Source organism: Fukomys damarensis, unplaced genomic scaffold (assembly GCF_012274545.1).
Source record: "Fukomys damarensis isolate Sample0158 unplaced genomic scaffold, DMR_v1.0_HiC HiC_scaffold_21, whole genome shotgun sequence".
NCBI classification, from domain to species: Eukaryota; Metazoa; Chordata; class Mammalia; order Rodentia; family Bathyergidae; genus Fukomys; species Fukomys damarensis.
This window is the reverse complement of record NW_022900933.1, coordinates 38609144-38630540: the sequence shown is the minus strand read 5'-3', so window position 1 is coordinate 38630540 and position 21397 is coordinate 38609144. Positions and strand designations below refer to the sequence as shown.

The 21397-nt window shown below is 55.0% G+C and overlaps 1 protein-coding gene across 7 annotated transcripts in view; it reads right to left on the bottom strand.

Annotated features, from left to right (window-relative positions):
* The window catches only part of LOC104851785, a 34316-nt gene extending 20739 nt beyond the window's left edge, over nt 1–13577 (bottom strand). The window contains exons 1-6 of one of the 7 annotated variants that reach the window (XM_010609114.2): nt 13454–13577; nt 11021–11125; nt 10079–10835; nt 8430–8536; nt 4165–4404; nt 3931–4061 (exon numbers count right to left, since the gene is read on the bottom strand). In XM_010609114.2, the coding sequence (XP_010607416.1) occupies nt 3931–4061; nt 4165–4404; nt 8430–8536; nt 10079–10087 (487 nt within the window). In that variant the 5' untranslated portion in view covers nt 10088–10835; nt 11021–11125; nt 13454–13577. Of the gene's footprint in view, nt 1–3930; nt 4062–4164; nt 4405–8429; nt 10836–10980; nt 11126–13453 lie in introns of all 7 variants that reach the window. The other 6 variants (XM_010609115.2, XM_010609109.2, XM_010609108.2 and 3 more) reach the window with 6 other exon arrangements.
* Between the last annotated feature and the right edge of the window lie 7820 nt (nt 13578–21397).

The window sequence follows — 21397 nt, the reverse complement described above, 5'->3', positions numbered from 1 at the left end:
CAGTCAAATCTTGGCCCCTGCCCTGTCCTCCTTCCCCAGCACCCCATCCCAGAGCTATCCCCTTGCCTCTGACTCCACGGCTATCATTCAGGCCTCGGGCCCAGTTTGATCAAACCCTTGTCTACAGGCACTGTCCCTGTGATGCTTCTTTCCTAAGAAACTTGCAGAAATCGAGCCCTGGAATGAACAGTACAGCATCCAGAGGGTCACACGAGCGGACCGGCTGGTTGCAGGGTCTATGCCCAGGGCCCCGCGGCCTGAGGGAACACACACACACTCCATTCCAGGAAGGTAATTGAGGTTTTCTTCTTTTCATCTGAAGAAAGGGCACCTTCCATTGACAAAGTGCATTCAGGGGACCTGGGAAAACTCATCTGCGGCTGGCCCTCCCAATTATCCCCAGGTGGCTGTGCTCTGAGGGGTTCCCCACATTCCTTTCTGCCCGGGCCTTTGTTTCCATCTGAAGGGGCCCTGCCAGCTCCCAGGCTAAGCCCCTGCCAAAGACCCTATTCACTGTGTAAAGAGACGCCAAGCAAAAGGTGGTGGGGAGCCTTCCTCCCCCCAGGCCCCGCAAGGGGAGCTAAGAACTCTCCATCTGCATTTTTTCTGAAGCCCAAAGAAACTGTAGAGCAATTAACAAAGTCACAACTATACCCTCAGACCGTCTTCTCCTAATTAATTCCTCTCTCACACACAACCCATTCGAGTTGGGGGGGGGCAGCCTCAGCCAAGCTCCAGCCTGCCCTGCACACCAAACCCCCAACCTTCTCCAGGGCCTGGGGGTGAAGGGAGACACCACTGTGCACCCCATGACAGTCTAAGTCTGGGTGGCCAGCCTTCTCAGGACTGGACAAAGGTAGAAGGGACTGGAAATTTCAGGGTGGTGACTCCCTCAAAGACAGGCCCCTTAGGTGCCGGGACACCGAGGAGGCCTCTCCTGGTATTGGTCTGTCCTAGCACTTGCCATAGAAGGCCCTCTTGTCCCTACTGTGCCCCCAGGGGTCCTTCACCCCACTTTTCCGGACTCTGACTCACCCACACCACAGAAGCAGTGCTGCCTGCTGTACAGCAACCCTTCCCTCAGCCCGGACAACAGCCCGGCCTCTTTGAAGTCTAGAACTGCCCTGTGTGATCCAGCCAGGTGCCAGAACAAGAGCCTCCCCTGCCGGAATATCACTCACTCCCTTCCAAAGAGGAAACCCACACTTCCAGTGGCTTCTTCTGGAAAGGCTCAGCTTTCCAGAATTTTCTGACTGCTCACAGTAGGATGGGAGAGCAAGCTAGATTTCCTGGCTGCTCCTCCGGGAGAGGGGACAGGGTTCAAAGTGGCAGGGGAAGGGGGGCTTGTTCATGGGACTTACACCGCCTCTAAATCCCAATCTCCTAACGAACATGGTCCCCATGCTCCCACACTCTCCAACACAGCTTCTACATGGTCCTAAATCGTCTTCTGCCTTTAAACAGGGACCCTCGATGTCTCCCTCCTCCTCCTTCTGTGTAGAGCTCCCTCCCTCTTTTCAAGGAAAGTTTCATTAGCAAGCTCATTAAAAGATGAGCACATTTTTTTTCCAATGCTTTTTGGAAGTCTGATTGCTCATAAAAACACACTTAGGTTACTTCGTATAAATGAACAAATACAAAACGCATGCATCCTGTTGTCCTCAAGTCTTGCCAGGCTTTGACATTATTTAGAGAAATGCACTTGGAATTTGGATCTTAACTCAGGAGCCATAAAGTCAGTGGCCCTAAAACCTGAACCAGGGACTCAAAGGTGGGATCTGACAGGGGGCTGCTATTCTTCTCAGTCTGCTAAGTTCCATTTGTTTGTTTTTATTTGCTTCTCTGTTCATTTTTGCCATGCTGGGGATAGAATACCGTGTGCTAGGTAAGTGCTCTACACTAAGCTGCAATCCCAGACCTCAACTAAACTGTTGATTCCCTCTCCTGTCTACCCAGGGGCTTCCAGGCCTGGAGATTTAGCTCAGTGGTTCTGCTGCCTGTCTCTCAAGTACAAGGTCCCGACGTCAAGCCCTGATACCAAAAAAATAAAAAGAAAGAAATTGGCAGCTTTACCCAGGGGCTTGCAGGTGAGACCACCATCTTTCCCTTCCATATGTATACCCCAAAGCCACTGAGAACAATGACAAATGACCAGAGACCCCACCCTGTGTTCCACTGGGGTTACCGGGTCCTCCGCTCCTTGCTCTCTGGCCATTCAGGGTCTCATTTCCACCCTTACTGTCTGGGGATTAACCCATGCATCAAAAAAGAATTCCCCTGAAAATGACCCTGTCTTTCAGCACCTAGCAGTATGACCTTTCAGTAACTCCTGTGGCCGTGTCTTTGAGGGTGACATAGTATGACGCTTGGTTCAGCCTCTCTAACTGAGAACTTGGTATTTTTTAAATATATTTTTTACCTAATGACACAAATTCCAAAGAGACTTGTTTGCCTGAGACCTAACATTCATAAGAACCTGCAACATGACAGTACGGTGTTGGCCCTGTCCCAACTGCACGAGGAGGCTGGCATCTGGGTGGTAGGCTGTGCCTGTGGTTCCTCAGCACCTGTCACCCTTGTCCCTTGTCTCAGCCCTCCTTGCCAGTGTCCCCAGAGTCCCTGAGGAAGGAGCCCAAGAGCTGTGGGCATTCTACTGCAACCAGCCACACCACCGCTCTGTGTGAGCTCCGGCTATGACATCCTGGGAGCCAGCATCCTTGCCTGCACAGAGCTCCCCTCCCGGGCCTCTTTCCACATCACTGCGTTTGCAGGTGGCTCAGCAAATGCCAGCCTGGAGTAAATGTCACAGGGCAGAGCCTTCCCGGTACCCTGGGCACACACTCCCCGCCTGCCTGCAGCCCGCCGGGCCCTCCAGAGAGCAAAGACAAGCAGATGAGGCGGCAGCCTGGGCCGGGCTCCTCTGCCCTGAAGCCCACATGGCTTGCTGGGGTTTGTTTAAAATTACCATCCCTGTCCAGGGGGAGAGGGGCAGAGCTGCGGAAGGGCCACCTCTGAATCATCTGTCTGATTAAAGATCACGGAAGCTGCGATGGAAAGCAGAGGCACCTGGGAGGGCAGGGCCCTCATGCAGGTTCACACACCTAGGGGCACTCGAGGCTGGGTCCTGGTACAGAGCTCTTCTCACAGAGACCCTGGGAGTGGGTGCCAGGGGTGTGGAGCTGACATCTGGGTCAGGAACAGAGCTGGGACACCACACAGAGTCCCGTGAAGGACATCCATCCTCTCCTCCCATCTTCCTGTCCTCAGCCTTCCCCCTGGCGGGCCATTCACCACGCAGACAGACAGGGTCACCAGCAGACCCCTGGCTCTTCACACAAAGCCCAGTGCTCCCCACTACCCCCAGCTCAGAGCCCTGGTCGCTTTGTGAATGCGTCCTGAAGACCAGGAGGGGAACTGTGGGGCTCTAATCCTCCGCTTTCTTCTCTTCCTCTACCATTACTGATTTCATTTAAACAAACAAAAACATTCCCATCCCATGGCGATTTCAAGGGTGAGGAAAGGGGCCAAGGGAAGCACGCGCCCCTGTTTGTAAGGACAGTGTCAAAGCAAGGTGCCAGATTCTCCCAGAGATGGGTGGTGTTGCCATGGCGAGCAAGAGAAATGCCCTCTCGGGGGCAGACAGCCCCTTGGCAGGGGCACCTGGAACGCATTCCCTCTGTGAGTGCCTACTGTGCACCCGGCCCTGCTGTGCCCAGCGTGGAAAGTCCCCACTTACCGCCACCTGTGTGGACTCCACCATGCCGCTCAGTCTCTGCTGCAGACAGGCTCCAGGCCCATTCCAGGGGCATGCATGAGGTCGAGATGTCCCCCCGCACCCCACCTGAAATGTTTATTTTCTTCTGTGACCCTGATCGTGTGTGTGTGTGTGTGTGTGTGTGTGTGTGTGTGTCAAAGACGCAAGAAACTCACCCAAACCTGGAAGGAGGCGAGAGATGCCTGGAGAAGTCTTGTGGGTGGCTCCTGGGGGACCTTCCTGTTCCTTCTGTCTGAAGTCCTTCAGCCTGACCAGCCTAGGCCACAGCCATGGTGGAAAAGGCCGGCTTTGTGGAGGGGCAGGGAGTCCGAATTATTGCAAGGTAAGAATGGGAAACACACAGATACACACACATGCACACACACGCATGGGCACAGAGCACATCTCACCTGCAGGCTGCTTTGCAGTGGTACGAGGTGGCCGTGTGGGACGAGTCGGGACAGGAAAAAGTGGCAACCCCAAAAGCAACACCAAGTGGTCGGCAGGGTGCCTGGAGGGGCTGAGCCTGGACTCTTGGGGACATGGGGGCGGGAATGGGCAGAGCATGGGTCTGGGTGCACCGAGGACCCTGGTCACAGGGATCCAGGACGCTGGGCCCACAGGAGGAGGCATCTGAGGAAGGTGGTGGCCTGTGGGACAAGGAGCCCATGGTACCGGGAACCCGTTAGAAATTGAGGCAGCCCTGAGAGAACTAGGGAGTTACGTCTGGACCTGGGAATGGAGGTGAGGGCTTGGCAAGGCCAGGGGCTGGGCAGGGCACACCCAGTGACTAAGGCAGATGGGCAAAAGCGCAGGCGGGCACAATGACCAGAGGCAGGAGCAGCGGAGGGCCAGGCAGGCGGGAGGAGCAGGTGAGCAGACGGCTAGAGGCAGGGCCTGCAGGTATACCAGGGCTTCCCTGCCATCTGTCCCTTGCTTGGGACACAGGCCCCAGCCAGCAAGGAGGGGCCAGGGGCTGGATTGGACCCCGGGGAGGAAAATGCTAAGGGAGGGTTCAAGCCACAGCCCCACCTCAGGAGGGAGACCTGTATGCCAACACCCGGGACCCACGGCCACCCCCCGTGCGCCAGGCCAGGAATCCAGGACAGCTGCCCACACTGGGCTGTGGGGCTCGGTGAAGGGACCCCGGGGACAGGCAGGCGTGCAGTTTGCGTGGAAGACCGACAGGCCAACCAGGCCACCCCGCACCCTCTTGCTGCCCACTCCAAAGCCGAAGCCCGCTGCTCCGGCACCTGGGACAACCCCCCAGCCGCCCTCCCTGGGAATCAGAAGCCATCAAGGGACACAATAGGTGGCAGGTGCCAAGCCCGGGGCCGGCGCCATGGGCACGCTCAGTTAGGATCAACTGTTGGCCGACAGAATGGACGCGCGGGTGAATGAGGGCCAGACTCACAGCCCCTCCAATCAGGGCGGGCAGACGGGGACCCCCCCCAGCCCCCACCCTGGTCCTCCGCTCACCTGGCCCACCTGCTGCTGTGGTTGCCGTCTCACCCGTCATTCACCCACCTGCCCAAACAGACGTCCCACATACTCTTACTGAGCCCCACTGTATGCCAGGCTGGTGCTGAGACACCGGGGATGGGGGGCTGGCCTAGTGCACCCCAAGAGGACCAAATCAGAATGGGAGGGAGAGGAAAAGAAAGGAGACTGAGGAAGCAAACAGTGCAGGAGGAGTGAAGCCAAAAAAAAACAGCAATTCTGAGAAAATTGATTTCCACCTGATCAGAGCTCCAGCCTCCTGCTATCTCTCCCCAGGACCCAGGGAGGGGAAGGTGGAGCTGTACCCACCTCTGGCACAGAGCACCTCAGAGGCTCTTGGGAATCAAGGACATGGTTCAGGCACAGCCTTGCACCCCGGGGAGCAGTTAGCTTAGAACCTGTGGCTTGAAAGGGAGCACCCAGGTAGGTTCCAAAGACCCCAGCATGCTGGGCATCATGGCCCACACCTGTGATCTCCAGCACTCAGGAGGCTGAGGCAGGAGGGTCACCATGAGTTTAAGGCCAGCCTGGGCTACATAGTGAGACTGTCTCAAGAAAAAAAAAAAAAAAAAAAAAGACCCAAGCACTTAAAGGAGTTGGGGCGTGGGGGCTGGAGACCCCGGGTCTCCACACCCTCCCAGCCTGAGACAACCCACAGGGCCACCAGAACATCCAGTAACTCTGGGGCCTGTGTTTTAATGCTGATATATAGCAGAGGGCAAGAAGGGGTGTGGATTACAATTTTTACTACTTAAAAAGTCCTCAGTCAGGTGTGGTAGTGGAAGCCTATAGTCTCAGCACTCAGGGAGGCTGAAGCAAGAGGATTGTAAATTTAAACTCAGCCTGGGCAACTTGGCACCTTAGGGAGACCCTGTCTCAAACTTTAAAGAAGCGCTAGGGATGCAGCTCAGCAGTAAGGACCTGGGTTTGACCCAGGTATCAAAAAGAAAACAAAATGTCACAAACTGCTGGTTCTACTCTCCAGGGGCTGCCTGGGGAAGGAGCTGGCTCAGTCACCTGAGCCCCACTTTCCCTGTCCAAGTCCCTAAATAAGTTTCCTAGATAAGGTGACCAGTCTCCCTTCCACAAAGGGGGGCAGGGGTCTACCTTGCCTTTCTGGGGGTGCGGCCAGGTCTACTGCTGCTAACAGGGAAAGAGCAACCAATTCTGACCCATGAACCCACAGAACCTTTAGCCAGGGGTCTCCTGAGGGAGAAAGGCCCCTCGAGTTTGCGACTAATAACATTTTCTGGCTCGGGCCACCTCCGTTCTCCTTTAGTTTTTTTCCACTTGGCTGAAGGTCTGGCAAGGGCCTAAGGTCTAATTGGACTTATCTAATCTTGATTGATATGCCCTGGGGTGAGAAATGTCCAGAACTGGGGACAGACAAGGGCGAGTCTCCTACTCAGGACAAATGAGTGGCCTCTAGGGAGTTCAAGGATGGGGGCTCGGGGATGCAGGACCTTGGGGTAGGGGGCCCCACCCAGGTTGTGGTGCTGGACTAGCACTCTGCCCTGAGCTGTGCCCCGGTCTCTTCAGGTTTGGGGTTTCATTTTTTGGTATTTTTGTTTATTTTGAGACAAGGTCTCACTATGTAGCTGGGGCTGACCTTGAACTCTCGATGTGGCCCAGGCTGGCCCTGAACTCCTGCTGATCCTACTGCCTCAGCCTCCAGAGTGCTCAGATTATGCCCAGCTCCACCAGGGTTTTAATCTCCCCCCAGCACTTGGTCACCCACCCTGACTACCTAGTGGCCCCCAAGTCCCAGTGTCATCGGGATGTGGCGCATTCTTCTGTGGCTGGGGGCGGGGGTGTCTCTGGACCAGCACGAAAGTGCACAGGCTGGAGGCAACCCCACTGGTGCCTGTGGCCTGGTGCTCTGCTGCCCTGTCTAGTCTGAGGCAGTGCCAAGTGCTCTTGGTGGGCCCTGGACCCGGTCGGGTGCATACTGGGTTTGGAAAACGATTCCCAAGCCTAAGCCCAAAGCCCAGCTCCCAGACAGCACCAGGGGAGCACGGCACGGGGCGGAACAAAGCGACGCCCTGCAGTGCCATCTGTCTTCAGCCCTGCTTTGCAACTTCCAATCCCACTCAATGGACCCGGAGCTGGGACCGAGGCGCAGACTCAAATGAGGGGGCAAGAGGACATCAGCTGCAGCCCCGAAATTAGAGGTGTGGCTCAAGAACCTTGCCCTGTGGACACTGGTTTGCCTCATTATGGTAATCAGTGTGTTTTCCCTTTGCAGACAAAGGAAGCTGTCCTTACGAGGCGAATATTGGAATCCAGCAGCTACCTCATTAGTGTCTGCGGCCTCTTGCTTAGACAAGGCCCAAGATTCGCCCTGCGTTCATTAAGGGACAAGTGTGGAAAGTGGAATAAAACTGAAACCCCCAGCCAGCTGGGGTGGAGATGCTTTTCTGCTGGCCATTCATTCCTGCTCAAACCTTGGGGCTTAATCACCTCCCGAGAGCGGGGCGGGTGGGAGGGAAAGAGGTTAAACTGGATGGAAGGAGTTAAAAACCCAAAATGGGGAGATTTGATTTGAAAGCCTGCTGGGATTTGTCACTGGGGTCATCAATTTAAAAGCTTCCTCCTGTTTTCTTTCTTCTAACCCAATGCAAACTAAGAGGAAAGCTTTCTCCGGATGAGATTTGGGTGGTTTTAATATTTTCTAAGTCTCCCCTTTCCTGCTTTTTTGGGTCTTTAATGCCTTTATTAAAGTATCCTTTTCTCTCTCTCCTCTACCCCTCCCTCCCTCTACGCTTCTTTATCCTGTCTTTGGTCCTCCCATGAGAACTGGTGAGAAAATTTAAGACCCCAATTGCATTTTCCCATGAATGCGTCATGACCTTCTCAAGCCCCTTCCCTGTAGTGTGTGGTGCTTACCTGTGTCAAAGGTTGTCGTACCTAGCCTGCCAGGTGAGACTGACAGGGCACTTGGGAGAGCTGATCTCTCCCACCGTCCAGGACTTGAACCCAGGCCAGCCAACTCCCGAGGGCTCCAGGCAACGCCACAAGAGGCAGCGGGCTCAGGAGCTGGGAGGTCTGGGTGTCAAGAGCTGGGTGGTGAGAGCAGGTGTCTCGGGGGAGTGTGTGTCCGTGGAGAAGTGAGCCGGAGCCGCAAAGTCACGTGACGAGGCACGCGGTGTGTGGTGTTGCGCTACAGAGACGTTACCTGGCCGCAGCCGCTGGGCGGAGCAGAGCGGGTCGGGAGGCATGGGTTGAAGAGGAGATGGAGGTGAGGGAGGAAAGCAGTGGAGACAGGCCTTTCGAGAAGCCGGGCTGCGGAGGAAAGAGAGAGACTGGAGTGGCCAGAAAGGGACAGGAGAGACCTGGAACTCCAGGCTTCGAGGAGAGCAGAGTCGGGGCAAGAAGGAGGCGAAGATGGAGGCGCATGTTGGAGATGGGTTCAGGTCTACGGTTGACTCTTAGGCAACGGGGACCCGGGAGCTGGGTCGGAGGAGCCACTTGACAGCCTCTGTGTCCCTGGGTGGTGCAGGCTGGTCCTGGGTCAGGACAGGGAGTTGTGAGGATCAAACGAACGGACAATCGCAAAGAGAGACATAGCACTCGCTCGGGCTGCTCACTGGGAGCAGACCTTCCCAACCCGCTGGACTCTCACGGGGCCCTGGATGGTCACCAGCCAGGAGTTACACATCCTGAACATGGAGGATGGAAAAACCACTGGGGAAGGCTCCTGCCAGTCTCCGAAGACAAAAGGTTCCCTCCTAATAAATAGCCTGAATTAACTCAGAGCAGGTCTCCCCCAACTTCGTTTGTTACCTTCTAAGCCATCCTTCCACCTCCATTTGCCACATAACCCAATCAGCCCCTTTCAGACTCGGGGCAGCTATTGTCCACACCAAGCTGGGTTTCTCTAAAGCGACCCAGAGTTGTTTTTGTCTTGTCTGGACAAAACTGGTTGGCTTACAAGGGGACCAAAGAAAGTCCTGGCCAAATGAGGACCCCAATTAGCTTGTGAGAGACTGTTTTCATTATCTTTGTATTCCATACCTAGCCTGGTACATGAGGCATATTGTCAGCATTTCAGAAAATGTTTGCCAAATTAACTCCACTTTTATTGATTCTGAAATTGATTTGTTGAGTGCAAACACCCAGAGAACCTACTGGGTGCTGACTGTGATTGGGAAAGGAGCAGAGGGCTGGACAGGGGACACCAAGGGGCAGCCTGGGGTTAAGTGTCCTGCACTCTCCACAGCAATTTACAAAGCACTTTCATTGGAATTACATCACATGGCCTTCAAAAGCGCCCTGTGGGGTAGATAAACCAGGGTTGGGTTTTTTGAGTTTTGTTTTTTTGTTTTCAATCCCCATTTAGACCATGAAATGAAAGGAAACTAAGGGTTGGAGAAGTTAAGCAACTTGTTGAAGGTTACATCATCATCAAAAGGTGAAGGCGGCACATGGAGAGGGCCTTGAGGCCACCCACACCCCTGAGACCACCCTGGGCAGCTGGGGTCTCAGAAGGCTGCTCCACTGTCATGTGTTTGATGGACAATAAAGAACTCCAGGCCAGGGGCACCAGGAGGGTCACAGGCAGCTTCAACAGCACCCAGGGCCCAATTCTCACCCCTTCTCTCATCAGCAATGAACAAAATACTCACATTCCTCCCTGCACATGTGAAGACCTACCCTGTAGGGTGGGGTCTCTCAAGGTAACTCTCCTCCTCTCACCTATCTTGTTTAAATTAAGCCAATCCAAACCAAATTCACCCAGGTCTGTCAGGAAGGCCTCCTTGTGGCACGTGGAGATGGTGTGTGAATCGTGAATTTGTGTCATATAGAAAGTGCTCTGAAAATTACCATGTGCATAATTCATGTCCTTACTCAAGTCTGCCCTCTTGCCAGTGTCTCTTGTGTCGCCCCTGCCTGGTACAAGGAGAGCCCCATGATAGGGGCTGTCAGGGTCTGTGGGAGAATAAATAAGACAAATAACACAGAGCCAGATGGGACAGGACAAAGCTGGCAGACTATTCAACAAACATTTGCTGACTGCCTCCTCTATGCCCGCCTCGACCTGGGCTGCTTTAGCTCATTTAATTCTCACAACCACCTAGGAGGTTGCCCGGCATCCCTACTCCCCGAGAAAGGGCAGGAGGGGTCCTGGGAGAAGTGGGCCTGCCATTGGCAGTTAGTCGCATGCTCATTCCAGAAGCCTGCCCAGGGCCCTGGAGTTGCCCTTGGCCCAGGTCCCCCTCCTGAGACATTCCCAAAGGGACCCCTCCACCTGGAAGGTGTGTGATGTCACAGCCAGTCAGGGAAGACTGACACCCCTGGGGGAGGGAAGCACCAGTTGCCTGGCAGGCGAACACAAGCAGAGACACACAGGACAGGAGGCACAAGTCAAGCGATAGGCAGGGTGCAGGTCGGAGGGAAAGGCCCAGAGCCCCCTCACTAGGGCCCTGGTTTAAGTCTTCAGCCTGAGGGACAGCTGTTGGCCAGTTCTAGGCAGCTTCCTGCTGTCCTTCCAGGGGTGGGTCCTGGGGGTCTGCTGGTGGCTGCTTGGAAGGCTGGAGGGGTCCAGGAAACCATGCTTTTGGCCCCATATCCAAACAAGGACCTGTATAAAAGCCAAGGCAACGTATTAGTTACAATTTAAGTTCATTAATAACAGTTAAAACTCATTAGCTAACAATTAATTGTCTTTAACAGCAAACGGGTCTGGGGGTGGCAGAGAAAGGATGGCAGGATCCGAGTTCACCCACCATGTTGCATACAAGACCCGAGAGGTGGGGGCTGAGGTACCGTGAGGACAAGGTGGGCAGCAGGTATCTGGCAGCAGCTTGGCATCCAGGGGAGGGGTCCTTGAGGACGGGGGCGAGTCCACCACGTCATCCCTGAAGAGACACCCTATGGCATGGGAAGGGGCCCAATTAGAACCATCTTGATGACCTCTAATGGCCAGAACAGGAACCGCAGAGAAAGGGAGGGGGCAGCAGGAGGGAAAGGGAGGAAAGGGAGGAGGGAGGAGGACAAGCGAGGGGGGTGGGAGGGGAGAGAGGGATGAGGAACATGAAAGGGGAGGGGGGAAGATAAGAGGAGCACTGTGAGGGCAGGGGAGGAGGGAGAGAACTAGGAGGGAGGAGGAAGAGGAGAACTGGGAGGGGAAGAGCAATGGGAGGGGGTAAAGATAACTTGATTGACAGGGCACAAGTGTTAGCTGAGCTCCTCAAAGCCCAAATTAGCGGGCCAGGAACCACTTGCATGAACACACCACTAGGGGACGCACAGCCAGCACCCAAGTCCGACCAACAGCGCAACCACCTGCGGCACCCCGCCCGCGTCAGAGCGCAGCTGCCAGGCCCAGGATGGCGAGAGTGGGCGCGGGGGGCCCAACAGGTCTCAGGCCCGTTGCTCACATCCCACCCGGCCCCTCGCAAAGAACCGCTGTGTCTCCAGATGGCCTCGCCAGCTGCCACCAGCCAGGGCGCACCGATGACATAGGGCTGCGCCCCCCACGCAGGCCCCCGGGCTCGCCTCGCACCAGAGACCTAGGACAGCAAGAAGCCCCGCCACCGGGCTTTTCCCAGAGCATGGTTCCATCTGCGATAAGCAAAACCAGACACCTTCGGCAAATCCAATTAAACATAAATTAATTACCATGTAAAAGGGCCAGTTCTCAGTACACCATTTTGGCTCGTTTTTTTAAGGTCTCAGGACACACGATACAGAATAAAACAGACAGACTCCCCTGGTCCCCCCCCTTCGCCTCCAAGCTTCGTCACCCCCACCCCCCAATCTCACCTCCTATGCCACAGACTCAAGACCCTTGCCGAGACACCCATCACCCTATTCCAGCCTCATCCTGCTGTCCACAAGAGCCACACCTTCAGAGAGCCCGAAACCAAAAGCCCCTGAAATAAACTAATTGCGTCCACGCACTCCCACGACACCCCAACACGCACAACCAAAGCAGATGACGCATCTCTGCCACAGCGAATCCTGCAAACGCTACCCAGCAAATCCGAAGATCACAACCCGGCTCCCCCTTAGGTAAGTGAACCCAGAATCCGCCCCCTCAGTCAACTCCGCGCAGACCCCTCCAGGAGAAGAACAAAGGCCACCTCCCCTCCCCACCCCGCCCCCCAAAATTCCGCAGTGCCACCAGCGCCCTCTTGCGGCCAACAAGAAAACCTTCACGAAACCTGCCACGTAGCAGCCCTCTTGCGCCCCCACCCCAGGCCGGCCAGCCCAAGCTGGGGAGGGGGCAGCTTGGGGGGGCTTGACAGGGACAAAGAACGTGGCAAAAGGCGATTTTACCAAAAATCGAAAGCCCGTAACATGTCAGAAACGTCCAACGACCACCATGAGCAAAGCTGATGAGACACCCTGTCCCCCCAACTCTCAGCTCCCAGACCCCTCTCAACACACCCCCTTTTCAACATTTCTCATCCTTCCCGAACCTCACAACACGGCTCAAGTCCTGTTTTCATCCCACCTGTGCCCCCAACCCCTTGGTCCTCCGCTGGACCTCCCCTCCCTGCCGAAGCGGTCCCCGCCGAGCAGGTCCTGGGGGACAGGTTCGCGCTTGGGCACGCGTCTCCCCACGAGCTCGGGGTGCATCTGTCCTCCTCGGAGGGCCCAGACTGCACATTTCACTGTTTTGTCCAGAGCCCACTCGGCACTAGACCTCGGCACTGGGATCCAGAATCCTGGTGGACAGGAACCTCCACCTCTCACGCCCACGGTCCGCCAAACCTGCTGACGGCTAGGGGAACTACCCCGACACCCCTGTCCTGGGTGCTCCCCCAATCCCGGGCATCCACCCTGCATCATCGCCATATCTCCCGCTGTTATCGTGATCCTAGCGGTGGCTTCGAACCCAAAAAGTCGGGGTTTTGGACCCCGATGTCTACGAGGGGCTTGGGTCTGATTCCTCCCGGTCTCCTTCATCGGAGTTCCCGCCTCCCCGCCTGTCCTCTAGGACGGTATTGGTCCAGAAAAGGTCCCTGCTGTCCCCCCAATCTCCCCCCGGGCAGGAAATGTGCCTGGAGATTCCCCTCCTGACAGGATTTCGTGTCCTGATGCTCAGGGACCAAGGCGAAGCAGAGGCCACCTTATTCAGAGACATCCCCGGGTCGGTAGGCATCGTGTCCAGGAGGACAGAGCCCAGCCCGGTGGAGATGTCATCCTCTTTCTGCACATCCTCGGCGGCGGCGAGGACGGCCGACCACTCACCAGGTGCGGAACTCCTGCGTGGGCACCCCGCTCTTCGGAGGAGCTGGCCAGGGCAGCTAAGCCGAGGCGCGCGCTCCTCTGCAGCTCGCCCGCCCTAGGGGCTGGCTGGGTGGGGCTTATATGGAGGCGCAGAGGGGGTGGTCTCTGACGTCAGCGCATTCTGCTGCAATACGCTCATTTCTCTAAAAGTGATTGGCCGGAAAAATGAGCCCCCCAGATTCTATGACAAATTGCTCTAGCCGCACCCAGATTGCAGCAAAGAACGGAGGAAAAAAATCTGCCGCAGTGCCCCTGGCCGCCATGACCAACACCCTGTGGTCGCTGGTGTTTTTCCCTCCATGAGCCCTGGTCGGAGGACTGAGGGCGATGTGTGTGCATGATCTGTGGGAAATCACCCCGAAGGGAGGGTGGTCCTGAGGGGGGCTGAGAGTGAAAGGTGGGATGCCCGGGAGGGGGGTGGCAACTGCAACCTCGCTGCCTCAGAGCGCTGCGCAGAGGATGCGGATGGACTGAAGGGAAGAATATGATGCTTTCTGCTTATTGTTCTGGAAAATAAGAAGCCCCGGGGCGAGAGAACTGGCTCCCAGATGTCGGCCTGAGGCCAGCGACCCGCTAGCCCACCCTGCTTCTGACGAGGGTGCTTGGATACAAGCGAAGCACTACAGCATCCTGGAATCGGGAACCAGGCTGGGAGTCCCGGGCTGTGCCATTTACAACCTGTGTACCCAGAGCCCAGAAAACCTCTTGGGCTCTTCCCGGCACTACAAGCTGGTGTTTCCACTCAGTAAGGGGTACTGAGTCTCCCCAAACGGAGACTTTCGGAAGTAGAGTGTAGATATGAGCCGCGTCAACCCAGGAAAAGTACTTTTCCAGTGAGGATGGGGTCCTCTATGAAGACGCCCAGAGCACCCCTCTCAAATCGGGGTGACTAGCCGGGAGTCGTGGCCCACGCCTGTAATCCCAGCACTTGGGAGGCTGCGGCAGGAGGATCGATGTGAGTTCGAGACCAGCCTGGGTTACATAGTGAGTTCCAGGTCAGTCTCAACTACATAGTGAGACCCTGTCTCCAAAAAACAAAACAAAACAAAACAAAAAAACCCAAATCGGGGTGACTGCCACACACATACACTTTGAAAGAGCACCCCCGCCCTGCCGCTGCTGCGACCGCCGCTGCGCACCAGGAAAACAGGCAGTGACACATGTTGCTGCTGCCCTAACTGCACAGCCTTGGGGACTTGGCACACGAGAGTTAACAGGTGGCCCTGGGGCAGTTCTGCCAGGCCCCGAGTGGCACAGGAACGATGCCTTCGATCAGATGTCCCCTGCTAAGGTCAGAATCCTGTTGAAAGGGACTAAGGATCTATCTTAGGGTGACAGGTGGGCGGCAGCCGGTGGGAAGGAAGGAGCATCTGATTATAGAAAAGGGGTGGGAACGCCGTGGACCCCAAAGGAGAAAGCTGAGGAGCCCCCCACCCCGTATCAAATTAGAAAGCCCCCACACACACTTCGTGGGGGTTTCAGGCAGCTTCGAGCCAGACCCCCATGCCTAGCGATGCTGGGCGGTGACGTCATACAGATAAGAGATCCCGGGGCGGGGCAGAAAGGAAGGGAGAGAGACAACTTCTAAACTGGCCGGGAAGTGGAAGGTGACCATAAAATCTCCAGAGGCTCGGAGTCGGGACAGAGGGCGCCTTCCCACATGATCTGGCATGAAGATGTGAGATCCTGGAGGACATCACAGGGAGCTGCTTGATAACGGGGGCGGGGGCTCTCCCTTTACAGCCTGTGGAGCATACAAGGAGCCCCAGAGACTAGAGCTCCAGTCACAGCATTTGCAGAGGTAGAAAGGCCCAAACCAGCCGCAGATATCAAGAAACCTTCAAAAAATCATGGCTCCGAGAACCCCAGTCAACAGCAGAACGTTTATTAGCCACGGTATTAATAGCTAGGAAACAGCCAGAGCTGGCCGGGGCCAATCAGCAGCAAGAAGCCCCTGTCGTCAAGCCCCAGCGGCCAATCAGACATCAGCAGGCCCAGTTGCTAGCCTCTGGGGGCAGAGGCGAGGGGTGCGCTTTGTCAAGGGGGCTCCGTGTTCGGGCTCCGCTGGTGGGAGCAGAGGCGGCCACCAGAGAGCATCAGTAGACACGCACTTGGGGTCCTGGAGGTGGTTTTAGAGCCCGCGCCTTGTGCGTCAGCCCTGAAACCCAAAAGTGGCATGCGTCAATGCTCTGATGAGCACCCCAGGCCTCAGTTGGGGCGACCTTGTGGGGCCTAAGAAAGAGGAACCTTTCCATACCCAATGGCCAGTGTCTCCCCTCAAGGCCTGGCACCCAAGGGGAAAGCTGGGCCTCCCCGGGGCAAGGTGGGCCTCCCTGCTGACTGAGGGCACCCTGGTTCCCAAGCCTGCTGTGTAAACTCAACGGCAACCCCACCCCTTGGCCTCCCCACTTTACTGACAGCCCAGTGTGGAAGACCCTCCTGGAAAGCACACAACTCTGAGGAAAGCTCTGCGGATTTGAATCTCAGCTCTGTTCCCTCCTCTCTGGGAGGCTGAGGTCCAGGCCCTTCCCCTCTCTGGACCCCTATTTCCTCATCTGGAAAAAGGAAAGAGTTGGACCAGAGGGTCCCCAAGGAGCCGTCCAGTGCTGCTTTGCTTGATTTGAATGTATACATCAGGCGAGTCAAATGTCTTCCAGAACATTCTGGATGACAGTAATTAGTATCAGGTGTATCCTGCAGTCCATGTGGTTATTTCATCATGCTGCTTTTCTTTCCATTGTATTTTATTTTAAACAGAACTCCATGGCAACATGTTTATCCTTCTGGCTTCCTAAAAGAAAGAGAAAGATAGAGAGGAAGAAAAAGAAAAAGGAAAAAGAAAAGACTGCTGTAAACTAATCTCCACTGAGAATGGTTTAAGCACAATAAGAAAAAAAATCCATGCATTTAAATGTTTTTGTTGGATTTTCTGGAGCTCAGAACCTGACTTTGGAAATATTTATTGGTCCAAAGGAAATGGAAGAAGTTCTCCAAGAAGTCAAGCCCTATGGTAAAGGTTGGGTCTGACCACTGCTCACTCTGGGCAGTGCTGGGCCAAGCTTTCCCTGCTCCAGCAGGACATGGGGGAGCTGAGATTTGTATCTACAGGGGAAAACAGACACGGAAATCCAGGCTCAGCTTGAGCCGCAGAGCACTTTGTCTGCGTGCGTGCGTGCTGAGACCCAGCTCCGCCGGCCTGGAGGGTAGCCAGTTCCCAGACTCCGGCTTAGCTGCTGCTGCTGCTGCTTATCCTTCTCCTTCTTCCATGTAGATCTAACTCAAAGCACACATTTTTTTTTTCTTCTTCTTCTTTTCTTTTGACTCATACTTGAGAATCCTTAAAAGCCGTGTGAACATTCTCCTATCCACACATACGTACTTGCAGGCAAGACTACAAACATCCTAAGCCTTCAGCCAGGAAGTGAACACAAGGTTCTCTTTTTTATCTACCAGGCATGGGTAAATATTCTTTCTTCTCAAAATCCCTCCTAAGGCTATTGCAAAACAGCAGACCCCAGTGGAGGGCTGGCCCCTCTGAGCAACCTTCTGGGAATTCCAGGTCCCCTAAATGTTAGTGTCCCCAGGCCTTTGCCACCCTGACCGCTGCCACTTTAGCTACAGGCTGTGCTGGTTTGGTCCTAACCTAGCTCCCATTCCAGCCTCTGGCAGTTTGAGTCCCCCAAAGTCTTAGGCCCCTGGCCCCCTCCCATCGCCCCACCAAACTCTCCAAAGTCAGAGTAGCTCTGGACTCACTGAGGGTGTTTGTTTGTTTGTAGGGCTGGAGCTTGGCATTGCCAGCTACACCCTCTGTGCTTCCCAAAAGATGCAGGACCTGAGTACTGAGGGGTTAGAGGAAGGAAGCGTGGCTCAAACAGCATCAGTCTTCGGGGCCTAAGTGAAAAGTGAAGTCCAGTGTCCTTCACAGCAGGCTGTGGGTACAGCTTACTTCCCAGGGCACTCCTTCGATTGAGGCAGCATGCATGTGTGTTTGAGTTTGCCCAGCCACAGCCACTGCCACTGGCCAGTAGTCATCCAGGAGCACGTGCCAATAGCCAGCTCCTTTCCTCCTTGGTGCTCTGGGGCACACATGCTGGGGACAGGGTGGCACTGCTCTGATGGAATAGTCTCTGAATGAAGATCAGTGAAAACCAGCCGGAGGCCTGTACTCCCCGAATGGTCCCATTGCTTGTTCGGTCTTTCTACTTTATGACTTTCTACGCTGGCAAGCACGGCTTTGATATTGTGTATCTTTTAAATGCAGCAGCACAACAAGGCTGTCCATTTTAGCCTTTTCCTTAGAAACCTCAAATATAAGCTCTTTTTCAAATATATAAATAAAAACGAGACACAGGATCCATTGCCTGCATGGTGTGGGACACCTCCTGAACCCATGGGCAGTAGGCATTCATGGGCAGCCAGGCAGCTGTGCCAGGCTTCCTCAAGAGCTCCCTTGAAGCCCACACAGAGTGACATGGTTTTGTTCCCATGGGAAGGACCTAGGGAAACCTCCTCCCTAGCTTTTTAGGCATGGGGGCTTAGTGAGGCTGCCACTGCCGTGTGTTGGTCTTCAGAAGTCACATCTTGATATGAGGCAAAGGTGGCCGTGTTGCCCCATTCTCCCCCACTCCGTCCCCCCTGGTTTTGGGCTCGGGCCAGACCCGGATCCAGGCAAGGGGTTTTTTTGGCCCAACTCCATGGAAATATTTTTTTCAGTGCAGCAAAGAACTGCTTCATTCAGCTGCCTGCGGCTAGGGAGGGGGTGGCTTTCGCTGTGTTGACATAGAGCAGGAGGCCTGGGGAGGGACCCAGAGGAGAAAATGTATTCCAGGTAGAACAGGACTGGAAAGTTTGCTTCTTTCTTTCTTTCCTTTTTTTTTTTTTAACTAAAACATTGCTGACAGTTGCAAAACCTCCACCCCACCTCATAAGCTCCAGGAGAAGATATTTCAGCAGCAAGGTCTAGAAATATCTTGGTGCGAGAAGGAAGGGGCCAGGGCGGCCAGTCATGTGGTAGAGACCTGGGGGCTAGAGTGGCCTCCCTGGCCAGGACTCTGAGCTGATCAAGCTGCCAGCTCCGTAGTGGGGAGTCCAGGGTCCCGCGGCAATCTGCCATGAGAGGCCAGGTGCCAGAGAGGAGAGTGCTGTCCCCAGCCCAACCAGAGCCAGAGATGGAGGGCTATGCACTGGATTCAAGAGACGGCAAAGGGGAAGCTGGCCGGCTTTCCTTCCCAGCTGGAGAGTAGGTGAAGAGACCTTGTTTTAGATGTTCTTAGCATTTATTTATTTATTCATTCATTCATTTATTTTTGAGACAAGGTCTCGCTATGTAGTTTGGGCCTTGAACTTACTAGGTAGCCCATGCTGGCCTCAAACTCATGGCGAGTCTCCTGCCTCAGCTGCCTGAGTGCTGGGTAGTCTCCCTACTCACATTTATTTTATAAGAAGCATAAATTCAAGCTGGGCATGGTGGTGCACGCCCGTAATCCCAGCACTTAGGAGGCTGAGGCAGGAGGATCGCTGTGAGTTTGAGACCAGCCTGGGCTACATAGTAAGTTCCACGTCAGTTTCAACTACAAGTGAGACCCTGTCTCAAAAACAAAAACAAAAAGAAACATAAATTCTCCTTTCTTTCTCTAGTATGTATCTGAAGATGCAAGTCTCAGTATGTTGCCCAAGTTAGCCTCAAGCTCCTGGGCCACAGCCTCCAATCAATGCATCCAGATCTTTTGCAATCTTAAAAAGACCTTCCTCTAACACAACAGCGAGGTCAATCAGCAGAAGCCTGTATTTTGCAAGTTTTTGCTCTGATGGCACCCTTCTCTCCTATAGGCAGGGAGGCTGCCCTCCAGTACTTTTCTCCAGAAACACCCTGCACTACTGCAGCTCAAGCCTGAAGTTTGGGTGTGGGCTCTGCTGGTCTCCACAACGGAGAAAGAGGAGCCAGCCTCCCCCTCCAGCCTTCTTGGCCGAGCCTTGGGGCCTCAGGGACACAGCCACTGGGCCCAAGGTCACCCGCAGGGCCATGCTGAGCATGGGGCCTCAGATCTGGGGTCTGAGATGTACTTTGCAAGCTCAGTGGGAAAACAGATCTTCTAGATAAAAACAGACATTCTGAGGCTGGCGTGCAACTTAGCGGCAGAACACTCGCCCAGCATGTTCAAGGCCCTGGGTTCCATGCCCAACACTGCACAAAAACAAAAACAAAAACCAGATGGTCCCAGAGTGTGAGTCTTCCTCCTTCCCTGCTTCGCAGCTGTCCTGGAGTACCTGGCAGAGCCAGAGCCCCTGTGACCTGCCATCAAACATTTGAGAGAGAGGCAAGGAAGCCAGCTGCGTGGCAGCAAAGGCTGTGTTGTTGGGTGGCCTGGTTTGGGCTCTCACACAGCATCACTTCCCACTGCTCACCACCTCCATGCACCTCCGCTTCCTCATCTGAAAGATGGGGAATCCTAGCGCCTGCTCTACGGGGCCACTAGTGTTGTCACCCAAGGGGCAGCATCCACTTCGTGCAGGCTAGCCACTCAAGCAGACCCAGGGACACCACCCTTTCCCAACTGCCATCCTTAGCAAACCTGGTAGTCTAGAGCTATGTGCCTCTTGGTCCTCCCTTGCCAGCCTTTTCTGGGATGCCTGGGGTTGGGGGTGGCAGAGACTCTGAGGCAAGCCCGCTTGCCCTCCACACTGGCACCTGATGTGTATATTTTAGAGCCACCCAGACCATCTTGCAGCCCACCCACCCCAAAGCTTCTCTACCTCTCATCTGGGCCGATTCTCTACCCTGGGTGGCTAGGCCTGGAGGGTTGCTGAGGGTCAGGGCGCTGCAGGTCATCTTGGGGCTCTGTGCTTTGCCCCCATCTACCACACTGCCCAGGCTTATGCTGTGCAAACGCCGTGCCCTCTGAGACAGGGGCTCAAAGGTTCAACATACCCTTTCGGTGTTTGCGGAAGGGATGAGCTTAAAGGCGCCTTCCTTTAGGTAAATGAAGCTGCCCTGCACTTCTGATGATAAAGAAGAACAAACACAGGCAGCCTTCCAGAGCCAGCCTCGCTCCACAGCTCCCCAAGGAAGGAGGCTTTGCCTGTGTGAACTGCAGAGGGCAGAAGACCCAGGGCAGGTGAGAGATGGCTGAGGCCTCTGGGACCAGTCTTTCCACTTCCCCTTGCCGAGCCAGGTTTCCCTCTGCAGAAATCTGAGAATTAATATTCATGCCACAGGTTTGCTCTGAACACAGAACAAGATAGAATTTTTTTTAACCTCCCATATTGCATTATCTGGTTGGAAAGAGACTCCAAGGGTCAACATCCCTTGCTGGGAAAGTGGGTAGGGGGCCTTTGAGCTGGGGAGCCAGGCAGAGTACACTTGGAACTGGCTGCCCCCAAAATATACCAGCTGAGTCTTTGCATGGGAAGCCTGAGCTCCGTCAGCTTTAAGAGAGGAATTCAGACAGTTGTCTTCATGCATTCATTCATTTGGCAAGCAGCACCCACTGGGCACCCCGGGTAGTATCAGGTGCTGGGGACCAGCTGAGGAGTGGTCAGGAAGCACCCTCCTCATGGCACTCGGTGCCAACAGGGCAGCTGGGCTGCACACCTCCCGTGCACTGGCTCAGCTCTGGGGGCGCCCCCACGAGCCAACAAGCGGGTGCCATTGAACCAGAGGGAGAATGGACAGGGGCCTGGGATGCCCATGGAAAGCTGGTACCCTAGTCAGGGTTGGGGGAGGGAGTATCAGGAATCTGACCCTCGTCCTTTCCCGACAGTCTGGCCTTATGTACATTTCCCAGAAATTCTCACTGTTTATACAGAACCTAAGTCATTCAAATCCTGTTTTCAGCTGTAAGTCCCTTTCTGGCTGGCTCAGGGCATAGGCATCTCAAAGCACTGAATGTATGGCCACGTGGCCGC